Source organism: Berghia stephanieae, chromosome 14 (genome assembly GCF_034508935.2).
Source record: "Berghia stephanieae isolate SIO BIC M18660-M18661 chromosome 14, UCSD_Bste_1.3, whole genome shotgun sequence".
NCBI lineage: Eukaryota > Metazoa > Mollusca > Gastropoda > Nudibranchia > Aeolidiidae > Berghia > Berghia stephanieae.
Window position 1 is genome coordinate 25,998,250 of NC_088373.1, and position 13,138 is coordinate 26,011,387.

Genomic DNA, 13,138 nt, shown 5'->3' on the forward strand with positions numbered 1-13,138 from the left:
TTATTTTTAAAAAAAAATAAAATAAGTGAGAGAATGATACACCATTGTATTAATTTCCATAATATGAATTTTACTTTGTTCAACAAATTAAACCAAAGTTAACTAATAAATGAGTAAAATTGATTCAGCCTCTTTTAAAAATATTTTAAAAAGACATAAATGAAACAAACAATAAAAGCTCCCCCAAACCAAACACGCATGCACACAAATCTATTAAAACCACACCAACAAATTTTTTTTTTTTAAAAACCAAAAAAAAAAAAACAACTAAATTTATTTGTGGATAATAAACCTACTTGTTGATTCAGTCTCTTTTAAAAATAATATTTAAAAAAGACATAAATGAAACAACAACAAAAAAAAAAAGTTCCCCCAAACCAACACACACACACACACAAAAAACAAAAACAAAAAAGAAAACAACTAAATTTATATGTGGATAATAAACTTACTTGTTTAGAGCAATTTCCATTGGGACCCCAGGCTGTGGAGAGGTAAATAATGATCGTGATCACCATTAGCTTTTAAGAACAATCTCAAGATCACAGTAACATTTATATCAACAAAAGCAAATATTTATTGCAGTTGAAGGATGGAATACATAAAATAGTTTATCTTTACTTTTCTTCTATATTCTGATAATAAAATTCTCTGGCAGAAGTTCCAACTCCTAGGAGACTAATTCCGGAGTTGTTTTTTTTGTTTGTAAATCTATGACTTAAAATCTGAATGCAATGGTGAAGAGTATGATGATGATGATTTCTCTCTGGAATTTTAAAATACAATAAACATTGGGAAAATCGTTGGTAATTAGGGAAGTCGGGAATGAGAACAAATATCAGGATTTTTCTGATAAAACCAGGATGTTGGTAGGTTTGCTAAAGCTTCGTCCCACCGTAAAATTTGTCTTCAGCGTCCTTTCAAGAAAACAAAATGTAATCAGGTATCAGTTGCTGCATTTTAAGTCTCGCAAAATTCACTTTTATTCATTACCTTCTTACAGTCAACATATATAATATAAATATGATATTAATGATTGACATGATTCTTCTCACCTTCACAATGGCTATTTTCATAAACTCTCCTCCCAAATCTATAGACATGACGGCTACCCTCGCTGGAACACAAAAACAGGAAGGAAATTTTTTAAAAATCAACATAGATATCTTTATCTAAAACGATACAAATGTGTAAATTCCCTCACTATAAAATGCTTTTAGTTTGAGATATAAATAACCAAATTGAAAATTGTTTTCCTTTAGGGACACCAGGGCTCTATCGTTATTTATACTGTATGCATTCTTACTTTTATAAGGTAAAGGCAATTCTTAGAAATTTAGTGAGTTTTCCACTTACTATTTATCAAATTGATAGGCACGAGTGACAAAAACTCACTTTCAATAAAACAAACAAAGTTTAATCTGGTGGGTTTAGCAATAAAATTACAACACGAAAATAAAAAGCTGTCCTTTAGAATTACAAGACTCATGACGCTAAGAGTTTTATCCAAATTTATGTTGCCGTAAGTGGAAGTAACAATTGCTTGCTTCCCTTTTGGATAGGATGCTAACATATCACAATGTTCTTTCCTCCCCCAGCTTACCAATCACTTGCTGATTTGACAGAGGGATTAAAGACCCGGAAAGCACCCAGATAACCCAATACCGGTCCCTCTGTCAATGAATCAAGTTCTCCAATTACTACATATAGAACACTAGTGTCCCTAACCCAAAGTCAAGGCAATTTTCCATTCAGCTATTTATATCTCAAACCAAAATTACTGAGACCCATGCCAAAAGTTCAGATGAGACACAATATAATAAAATACCTATTCCAAATAATTAAAATGCTAATTATGTACTTATAAAATTGTACTTTACCAGTTAACGGTGTGATAGAATACATCTTAAATTATAATTTCCCCGCTACATGGGTGCAATTAGGTCAGGCCAAAAAAAGCCAGATAACTAAATTCCAACAAATTCAAAAAGCCTAAAACTTGCTTTGAAATGTAAAAAATTTGATCTTTTATACAGCGCAAAATCCACTAAACGTGCTCAAAGCGCTTTTCAAGGGGTCCCTGACCAATAGCAATGTGTAACATGCAGAACGAGACATGACGCCTGTTAGGCAATATTACAATTTTTTTTCATACACAGACAACGGCCAGGTACTCATTTTACACCGGAGTACGGTGACAGAATGTGAGTAAAGAGTCTTTTCCAAGGACTCAACTATGCGCTGAACAAGGCTCCAACCCAGACTTCTGATCCCAAAGCTGTTCACTTGCAGAGAGCAGTAACAATGATGAGACTTAGGTTTCCTTGAAACTTGAGATGCAACATTGAACCAATCATTCTCTTAGTTTAAATGGTGCAAGGAAAACTGCTTTATTATATATTATATTAAAAACAACTCACCTGATACAATTGACAAACATGTTACCAGCAACAAGGCTGCCAACATCCTATTAAGCGACTCCATTACAGTCAATCAGCCTCCAAAACTAATCTGAAATATCTGGAAAGAAACAGAATTCTATGAATGATTTCATTCTCGTTCGAACCATAAACATTGGTAAGTGAGAACCTAATTGAAGACCCCAAGTTTTTCATGTTATCCTTGATTGATTGGCGACAGAAATATGTTCTTGTAACAAACAAAAAAAAAAAAACAAAAAAAAAAAGTAAAGAAATTTTAACCCATATTACTTGTCAAGCCTACAGTCCACATCAGTTATGTGTCTATCCGTCGACAGTTCATAGTAGTCAAAGTGTTTTTTTAAACTTGAGCATTTATATAGCATTATATCCACTTAAAAGTGCTCAAAGTGCTTTACAAGGGACCTCCAGCCAACAGCAACACCAATCATGTAGGATGATACATGATGCCTGTAAGGCAACATCACAATTTTTTTTTCGACAGAGACACTGCAGTTAACGGCCAGGCACTCATTTTACACCCGAGTATATGAACCTAGGATCTTCCGATCAGAGGGGAGTATCTTACGAAGATCAATCTGCTGCATTAAAAATGTGGCTTATATGATTCTGGCAACCTATGAATGAATGTACCAAAAAAAAAAAAAAAGAAAAAGAAAAGCAATGCTCAGAAAAAGAACAAATAATTATCTAAATGATTTTAAAATTCCCGCAGACATAAAGCAAATAGGATGAGAGAAAAAAATAATATAAACGTACAAAAATCTCAATTTTAAAAAAACCCAATTAATCAGAGGGGAGGGGGGAAGAGAAGTCTCAGAAACAGAGCAAATAATTAGAAATAAAAGTGGTGCATTCACATTCAAATCCGCAGAACAAAAGTTGAAGAAAACGAAGATGTTCTAACCCACTCGATCCAAAGCCACAAAAACATACAATGTAAGGAAAGCTTATGGATTTGTGCTGCTAAATAGCTTTCCTTCAAATTTGGAGTAGAATCTTTGCTTCTCCACTTGATTGTTGAACTATCTTGATTAGAAAGTGATCTGATCTAGTTTGATTTCTTTGTAGCTGTAGTAATAAATCAAAAATAAAATGGTGCAAGTGCAAAACAGAAAAAAGAATGGCAAAGTTTAGCGGTCAAGAGCCAGATCAACAAGTCGACAAGAACACCCTGGACTTATTTTTTAAATCTGGGAATAACAACAGTATTTGTGTGCCATTTTTCTATTTACCTTTGATTATTTAAAATTATTGTTATTCTTTAATTTATTATAACGGAGTGTCTACGTACACGGTAGCCTTGCACCCAGCCCCAGAATCTACGTACAAGGTAACCGGGCACCTAGCCCCAGAATCTACGTACAAGGTAACCGGGCACCTAGCCCCAGAATCTACGTACAAGGTAAGTGGAAGTGGAATGGGCACCGGTAAGGTAAGGTGTCAGGAAGTAGGCACGAGTTTTGAAAAGAAGTATCGTCTTGAGTGACTCGTATTGTAGTCAAGGATAATGATTTACAGTATCCATTTATGTAGAGAACTGCGCCGGGGTTACCAATACTTAGCTTCTTTATCCTTACCAATCATTCGTTGGACAGAAAATTTTTTAAAAACTTAACGCTTACCGTTAAAAGCAGTTTAGATTTGAAGATGCATTTGTTTTCTATCAAACAACCTTCGGCAATAGACAATCCTTGATGAATTTCAAAAGTTGTGTTTGAAATTATATCGTAAATTTTTTCATGATTCATTCCTCGCAAAATTGTGGAGGCTTAGGTCTGTTTTCAAGGTGCCGTCGCAAAAAAAACAAACAAAGGTTTTTAAAAAAGTTTATTGAGAAAAAGATATGGAAAAAAGTGTCCCTAGATTGGTATGCAATTTGGTGCATAAGTGCAGTAGAAATTGGTGCGCAAAATTAGTTCGTAGCAGATGCGAGACTCTGTGTGTGTGTGTGTGTCGTAGCTCCTCTTTCTACAGACCTGCCAACCTTCCCAGGATGAAAAGTGTATTCCATGACCCTAAAAAGTGTATTTTGTTCGCACATGTGGAAAAAAAGTGCGCACTATACAAAAATTTATATAAAAGCTAACATCAATCCCAAATCAAAATGAACTCTCTGATCTTCATCATTCAAGCAATCTCTAGTGATTACAAAATTATCGATTTATCGAGAAACTAAAACTTAATGGCCATTTAAATTATCATAATTGCAATTTCAGAAGGAAATTGCTTTCGAAACACTCAAAGAAATGACCAAAAGACCCTTAACATGTTGGTAGTATTGATGCTAGTGTCAGTGGAAGAAGTGTTGTTTGTTGTAGTGATGGTGCTCTAGTGGTGGTGGTGGTGGTGATGATGAAGCTGTGGTGGCGGTGGTGGTAGAAGTGATGTGGTGGTGGTTGTGGCCGTGACAATGCTGTGATGGCAGTTGTAGAAGTGGTGACGTCATGATGTTGATGTAAGAGATGCTGATGTACCAAATGAAGTTGTGATGGTGATATCTGCTAGCCCAGTATATCAGTTATGAGAAAGTTTTGAGATAAAATATCTGGGAGAATGGTCTTCAAATCAGTAGGTGACAATTTGCAACAGTAGCAAGATATTTTCCATATATGTTATCAAATGAACTCTCTCTCTCTCTTTCTCTTTTTTTTTCTTTGAGCATTCACTACTACTACTCCTCCTCCTACTACTACTATTACTTCTATATACTACTAATACTATTACTTTGGTCAAATGATAGGAAATTCGCAAAGTATGTAATATGCAGAGACAAGTTAAATACTTCTAAAATGGTTCTAAAAAATTCATTTTGAACCAAATACTGTTCCTAAAGCTGCCCACTTTGTAATTCAAGAAGGCTTCAAAGTCAAAGATGTTGGTTTAATTAAATTTTCACTTAGAATTTTCTATTTAATAAATGGCAAAAGTATGAATGTGGTCTGAGACTATTTAAAGTATAAAACAAGCTTATATGCATAATTCTATGCAAATCCTCAAAAATGTATGAGAAAAAATATTGGTGATAACAGGCAACTGAAATGATAACTATAGTATTAAATGTGATGCATCATTCATTCAGAAACACGGTCAACAGTTGGTGTACGACATGTGTGTATCAATGCATCAAATGTATCATCAACATCATTCACATCACACATCTTTTAAAAAATCGTATTAAATCCACGAAAATCGTACTAAAATATGATTAATCGTACTGGTTGGCAGGTCTGTTTCTAGGGTGTGTGTGTGTGCCTCTTTTTTCTTTTTTTTTTGGGAGTGCCTACGTACACGGTAACGGGGCATCTAGCCTCAGGATCTACGCACATGGAAACTGGTTTACCGCTGCAACACAAGCAATCGATGGTCCTCGCTGTCGTGACCGCGCGCGCTTGTGTGTGTGTGTGTGTGTGTGTTATTTTTAAAAAAATCAAAACATTTTAACCATTAATGGCGAGATTCCATCTTACACTCCCCAAACTCCAGATCTTAGTCTTAATGTTATCATTAAAAGACAAGCCTTGCGATTTATAGTTTAATTGAACCCGAGTCAAAATATACTCTTACTACTGCTCTCTTGGTGGAAACGATTTATTATGCATAAGCAATCTGGAGAAAAAAATCAGTGTCATTGTTAAAGGTTAAAATTTCATGAAGTACGCTCCGTGAACACCGCTGTAACAATCCTTTGATCTACGTCATCAGGCAACCCATTGTTTCTTTCATCTTTTCCGATTCACCCTTACTGTCCACCCACCCATCTCTCTCTCTCTCTCTTGTCATAGTGTTATCCCTTCCCCTTCCCATCTCATTGTAAAATGAAAACGTTCTGCTGTTTGCAGATACATGTATGATTGTTTAGTTTTTTCTCTCTCACTAGGCTAGGATTAAAAACCAAGACATCGGGTAATAGGTGTCTAATGCCAAAGTATAGATCCTCTCTTTGGCCAATTTAGTCACGCATGTGGCAGCCCAGTCCGGTAACCCTGTACGTTGATTCTGGGGCTAGGTGCAAGGCTACCGTGTATGTAGATTCTGGGGCTAGGTGCAAGACTACCGTGTACGTAGACACTGCCTTATTATAATTGTATAAACGTATACATCGGTAATCACTAAGCAGCATGCTAAACTACAATCTAAAACTCATGGACGTAGATGGGCCTATTCACAGAAAATAGATGAGATGCCTCTTTTTTCTGTGGGTCTATTTCTACACCACGCGTTTACACCCCAACGGCGGTACAATAATTCATTTTATTAATATTTGTTGTCATAATTTAATTCATACTTCCTTACAAAGAGGTATCTATTCCCTGTCCCATCATTGTTAACGTTCATTCACCTTAACTACGCCATTCACACATCTCTCATTTGTCCTTAGTGTCTTATTCATCGTGTTTTTGATAAAGGGGAAACCCGAAATGTCCACAGTATGTCTAATAAATTAAAGCTTTACAACTAAACACTTTTCGTTATTTTTTCCTTTTAGCTTCAAGCAGCAACATTTTCATTAATTAACCAGCACCACCCACGGAGGTATATAAAAACGGTACGTTTTTTTACACTTAAACTTACACCTCCAACGGAGGTGCATAATTAATAGGCTGTCATTATTCCCAGACGCCTGTCTGGGGATAATAAAAATTCGTTATCCCCAGACAGGTGTCTGGGGATAACCAATTTTTGTTATCCCCAGACACCTGTCTGAGGATACTATCCCGAGACGCATGTAGCAAGTGGGCAGAAAGATTTTATGCAAAATGCCAAACTAGGCGTGAGAAATACCAAATATTCTGGAAAAAATACTAGTGGTTGTGTCCCAAAACAGTTAATATATCAAGTGATATTTAACACAAGATGAAAGTAAATAGTGATCAAATGTCAAATCCAGCTCTTTTAAAAAAAATATTTTAAAGCAAATGGATCAATGAAATTTCTTTTGTTACTTTGATCTGAAAACGTCAAACTGGCAATTCGACTTTTATTTTCAACCAGGAAGAAAGTTGTTAATCATCAAATCTGTTCATAGTCCACCAACCATTTAAATTTTCATTACCAACCTACCTGTTAACTTTATTGATCATCTCTTGTTTCTATAATTTGCTCATTCTGGCCACAATTTTGGGGACGACCGGGAATAATTTTTATGTCGCGGACGAATTCCTAGGCCATGGTGTTGTTCGCCCCAAAGCCCAAAACCCACACCTGTTATTTTCCTGTCTGCTACGCACAAGACAATACAATTTAGTATCACACGTCCACAGAACTAGATCCAACAACATATTTTTATTCGAATCAGAGATGAAAATAACTACCAAAACAAGGAAGCAAAAATGGTGGGAATATGTTTAGCTCATATATGAATTTAAAATATTCCGATAGTGGTGTGGATAGGCAGCTCAGTGGGTAAGGCCACCTTTCATTTTACTCCTTTTAGCTGCACAGATTCGACCCAGTCGCGACCGCCCCCCCCCCCCCCTCATTTTTTTTTTTTTTACTTTTCTTTCTTTCTTCCCAATTGATTTTTATTGTTTTCATTTTTGTTCCGAGTTCCGAGCAAGAGTTTTTTTTTAAATCAGTTGAATTTTTTATTTCTCCGATAATATTATTTCATTATTTAATTTGCTCTAGATCTATTATTGTTTTTTTTTTTGTTTGGTCAATGATAATATAATAATAATAATAATAATAATAATAATAATAATAATAATAATTGTAATATATGTTATTATTATTACTATTACCATCATAATCATTATTATATTATTATCAATAATAGTATTTTTATATTTTTATTATTAATATTTATTACTATTACTATTACTATTATTATTATTATTATTATTATTATTATAATTGTTATTATTATTATTATATTATTATTATTATTATTGTTAACACTATTCCCTGCTCCGAGGGAAATCTCTCTTTTTCTTTTTTTTTTTTAATATTTTGACCTAAACCTTAGAGTTTTTTGTTTGCTAAACCTTTATGTAAATGTTCCGTTTCTGAGCATGAATTTCTTAAATTGTTTTTATTTTTAAAACAATTATTGTTTTTATTTTTAACACAATTATTGTTTTTTTTTCTCCTCTATCTGACCATTTGGTCGCTCTCTGAATATTTCTGTTTGTTTGCTTTATAATTATTTATTCTTTTTAGACACTATTTGAGATCGGAGTGGGGACGAATATATTTGCTAGAAACTAGAAAAAAACAAGAGAGAGAGAGAGAGAGAGAGAGAGAGAGAGAGAGAGAGAGAGAGAGAGAGAGAGAGTGTTTAATAATAAAAAAAGAGGTGGGGGGAGGATGGATGGGACATTTATCCCTTTCAACGTTCTGTAAAAAGAAGACGGAATTAAAAAAAAAAAATACAACAAAAAAAAAAGTGACGTCACCAGGATTCGAACCCACAACGTCGATTATGGTCAAACTTCCAGGGCAGACGACTAAACCATTCGGCCATGACACCCACTTCGAAGTCGACGCATATTGTGTATATGTAGTAACAACTGATTTTAATGTTGGTTAATTTTATGTTTTTATAGATATTTTATTAACTTTCCTTATTTCTATGTGCATCTGGAAATATTCCATATTCTGGAATGTGGATAATTGTTTAAAAGAGCGGAGTTTCAAATATGCGTCTGGGGATAATGAAAATTCGTTATCCCCAGACAGGTGTCTGGGGATAACAAATTTTTATTATCCCCAGACAGGTGTCTGGGGATAATCACAGCGTAATTAATAATAATAATGCATGTCAACACTATTTCTTAACTTGATGTTTTCAAAAAAAATATCTCTAGTAATTCACTAACTGTATCTACACTATACAGATGGATACCAATGTACATTTATTTCGCAAACATTCACATAATAAGGATTTATAAATATTATACGTCGTAATTTACTCGCCCAGGAGTAGGAGTAGGAGGAGGCTAGCAGTCAGCATTGTTGGCAGTCCGTGACGAGGTAAGTCTAATAATAATTTATAATGTCCACAATTCGATTGTAAATAATACTACTAACAGGAATTTTCGCATTACTTACTTCTACCGCAACGGCTGGTAGGTGTTTAGTGCAAAATATAACTACTATTTATCAAATCACAAAGACGTTCAACGATCACTGAAACTTGCCGGTGAGGAAAGTTATCGTTGGTAGTGATGGAAAAGAGAAGATAGAAAGTAGAAAACAACGGAATAGAATACGGAGTGCCGACCGTGGCGGAATGTCATTGGTCAATATTTTGTTTCCGGTTAAAATTTTCATAATCCACGTACACATCCGGTGGTTGTAATAAAAGTCTTTAGGCTTACTTTCGAATTCTGCTTTCATCATTCTTTTCTTTCAAATTTATAAGTGACACACCTTCTCAAAACGGTATTATGTAAGGATGAACGGACTTTTAGAAATGAAATGATAAGAAATACGAAGTTTGACTTTTTGGCAATGAAAAAGAAAAAATATTTATTCTCAACCATAAAGAAGAGGTATTTTCCCCAAGTCTTATATTTGTGGAAAAAAAAAAAAGAAATTTCTGCACCTTGTTCATCCCGACATATTTCCGTTTTGGGACGGTGAGTCACATTTTTTCACATTCTTGGCCCACATTTCTTTGTTTGTTTCTTTTTTTTTTAAATCTTTATATTGTTCGTTCGGTTTAACTGTTTTCCCAAGAAATGTCAACTTATACGGGTGACAACGGTACGACTTGAGTAAAGGATAGGCTTAGAAATAGAATTAATGAGAGAGAACCACCCCCCCCCCCCCCCCCCCCCCCCCCCCCCCAAAAAAAAAAAAATAAAAAAAAAAAAAAAAAAAAAAAAAAAAAAAAAAAAAAACAAACAAAAAAACATAGAAAAAAAAGAAGAAAAAAAACAAACAAACATCTGATCATTTATAATTATAAGGCGCAACATCTGCTAAACTTGCACAAAGCGCTTCACAATGGGTTAACAGTTAGCATGTAGGACGGGACAAGACGTATGCAAAGCGATATTTATTATTAAATTGTTTCCCCTACAGAGACAACGCTGTTGGTGGACAGGCCCTCATTTTCCACAACTCAACTATGCGCCGCTCAGAAGGGGACTCGAACCCTGAATCTATCGGTCTAAATCTAAAGGTGAGAGTGGGGACAGAGAGAGAGAGAGAGAGAGAGAGAGAGAGAGAGAGAGAGAGAGAGAGAGATTGTGGGTGTGTGGTGTGGTGTGGAGAGAAAGAGAGAGAGAGAGAGAGAGAGAGAGAGAGAGAGAGAGAGAGAGAGAGAGAGAGAGAGAAATTGTGGGTGTGTGGTGTGGTGTGGAGAGAAAGAGAGAGAGAGAGAGAGAGAGAGAGAGAGAGAGAGAGAGAGAGAGAGAGAGAGGAGAGAGTGGGTGGATTGTGGGTGTGATTGTGGGTGTGTGGTGTGGAGAGAAAGAGAGAGAGAGAGAGAGAGAGAGAGAGAGAGAGAGAGATTGTGGGTGTGTGGTGTGGTGGGGAGAGAGAGAGAGAGAGAGAGAGAGAGAAAGAGAGAGAAAGAGAATAATCTGATAAGCCATTTCCTATTTGTGTCAGGACTGACAACGGGAAGGGTTTCGTTACGTTGCCCATTATTCATTATTCTGTGCCATTACTATCTGAAACAAAGCGATAAAAAGAAGAAATAAATAAGAAGCGCTTAACAGGTGACCCGCTCTGTGTGAACTGGAAACTCGGATCCAAATAGCTTATTCATTTGAATGATTACATTTTTGTTTCCCATAGTCATGCTTGTTCCCCAATGAAGGGCATCGTTTTCAACAGAAAAGTAGAAAACAGTAGGGGCTGCCTGAAGCAGGTGATCGTGAAAATACTAACGAAAGACTGAAAATGGGAACGAATGCTTCGTATGGGAACAAAACAGTTCCCATTTATAGATAGAACGAAATTGACGTCACTCAACTCTTTGTTATTATTTTTAACCAGCCATTGTTATGAGTAGTTCTTACAAAATTGTATCAATCAGACAAAACAAAACAAAATAGAAAACGCGCATAAGATAAAAATCCAAAAACATTAACAAAACCAAGACGGTGCCAATTAAAAAAAAAACAAACAAAAGAAACACACACACACAACAAAACTGAATTTGGTATATTCTTATTTAATTATACGATATGATATTATTTAAAGGGTTTCAACGTACCTTGTGATTACCGGGTATAACAAAAAATTGGGTGTACTTAGTAATGAAACAATGATTAACATGTCATTCAATAATATATAAAAAAAATAATTGAGCTTTATATAGCGCAATATCCACTAAATGTGCTCAAAGCGCTTTTCAAGGGGTCCCTGGTCAACAGCAACATTTAACATGTAGGATGGGACATTCCGCCTGTTAGGCGATATTACAAGTTTTCGGACAAAGACAACGCTGTTAACTCATTTTACACCTGAGTACGGTGAGAGAAAGTGAGTAAAGAGCCTTTTCCAAGGACTCAACTATGCTCCGAGCGCGAGGCTCGAACCCAGGATCTTCCGATCCGAAAGCGAGTGTCATACCACAAGACGACATAGCCGCACTATGTACACTAATAATATGATAATACGTAATATTTTAGGTGCGAGAAAAAAAAATAAAACCAAGAAATGTTTATAAGCCTGTTGTCTCGAGGATGATCCAAATCTGGCTTTTTATTACAATCATCATCATCATCATTGCCTTTTTTCACCCTGGGTCAGGGAATAGGCCACAGACAAACAGTTTCCTTTCCATCCTTCTCTATCATCATCATCATCATCATCATGATTGCCTTTTTTTCACCCTGGGTTAGGGTATAGGCCACAAACAGTTTCCTTTCCATCCTTCTCTATCATCATTATCATCATCATCATTGCCTTTTTTCACCCTGGGTCAGGGTATAGGCCACAGACAAACAGTTCCATCCTTCTCTATCCCGAGCTAACTTTTTAACCTCATTCCAGGTCTTACCACTTCTCTGTATATCAGCCATTCCAGAAACTCTTCGGTCGCCCAAGCTAAAAAAAGGATTTGGTTTGTCTGTCTGCGTTTCTGTAACGGTTTGAGTTTAACGGAAAGGGGTGTTAACCCTTTGCCAATCCCCAACCTGGAGGACCAGCTGACTCAAAGATGGGGGAATCACACACCATTAGTATTCGTCGCCTTATTTTACGACACGCTGGCTTGGCGTTGGGCTATTCTTGACCCTCTCAGTTGAGGGACCCCGAACACCACACGGAGATTTTATTACAATGAAACCCATTAATTAAAATTTATTTAGTAGACCTTTTTAAAAGAAAATATGTTGCAAAATTTGAATTCCACTATTATTATTTTTTACCATTTGTTTTCTTCAAGAGATGAAGTGAGTAGAAAAGTGCCAGAAGACAATAGAGAATTACATTTTTTTTTCCGCGGCGGTGGTGGGGTTTGAACCTGCGACCTTATTGGTACGACAACTCCGCCTGGCCGGTGAGAGCGTGACTCTACCGTATGAGCTATCCACGAACACAAAAATATTCGTTCAACTCAGGTCAAATGTAAAATGTCAAATATAAAAAATGTAATCATTCAGACGAAAAAGCTATTTGGATCCGATTTTCCAGTTCACACAGAGCGGGTCACCTGTTAAGCGCTTCTTATTTATTTCTTCTTTTTATCGCTTTGTTTCAGATAGTAATGGCACAGAATAATGAATAATGGGCAA

At 35.7% G+C, this 13,138-nt stretch overlaps 1 protein-coding gene across 3 annotated transcripts in view; it reads right to left on the reverse strand.

Annotated features, from left to right (window-relative positions):
• The window catches only part of LOC144960113 (hypoxia up-regulated protein 1-like), a 49,358-nt gene extending 39,668 nt beyond the window's left edge, over nt 1–9,690 (reverse strand). For 2 of the 3 annotated variants that reach the window (XM_078893086.1, XM_078893087.1), the window contains exons 1-4: nt 9,495–9,643; nt 2,421–2,520; nt 1,056–1,117; nt 453–484 (exon numbers count right to left, since the gene is read on the reverse strand). In XM_078893086.1, the coding sequence (XP_078749212.1) occupies nt 453–484; nt 1,056–1,117; nt 2,421–2,484 (158 nt within the window). In that variant the 5' untranslated portion in view covers nt 2,485–2,520; nt 9,495–9,643. Of the gene's footprint in view, nt 1–452; nt 485–1,055; nt 1,118–2,420; nt 2,521–9,494 lie in introns of all 3 variants that reach the window. The other variant, XM_078893088.1, reaches the window with a different exon arrangement.
• Between the last annotated feature and the right edge of the window lie 3,448 nt (nt 9,691–13,138).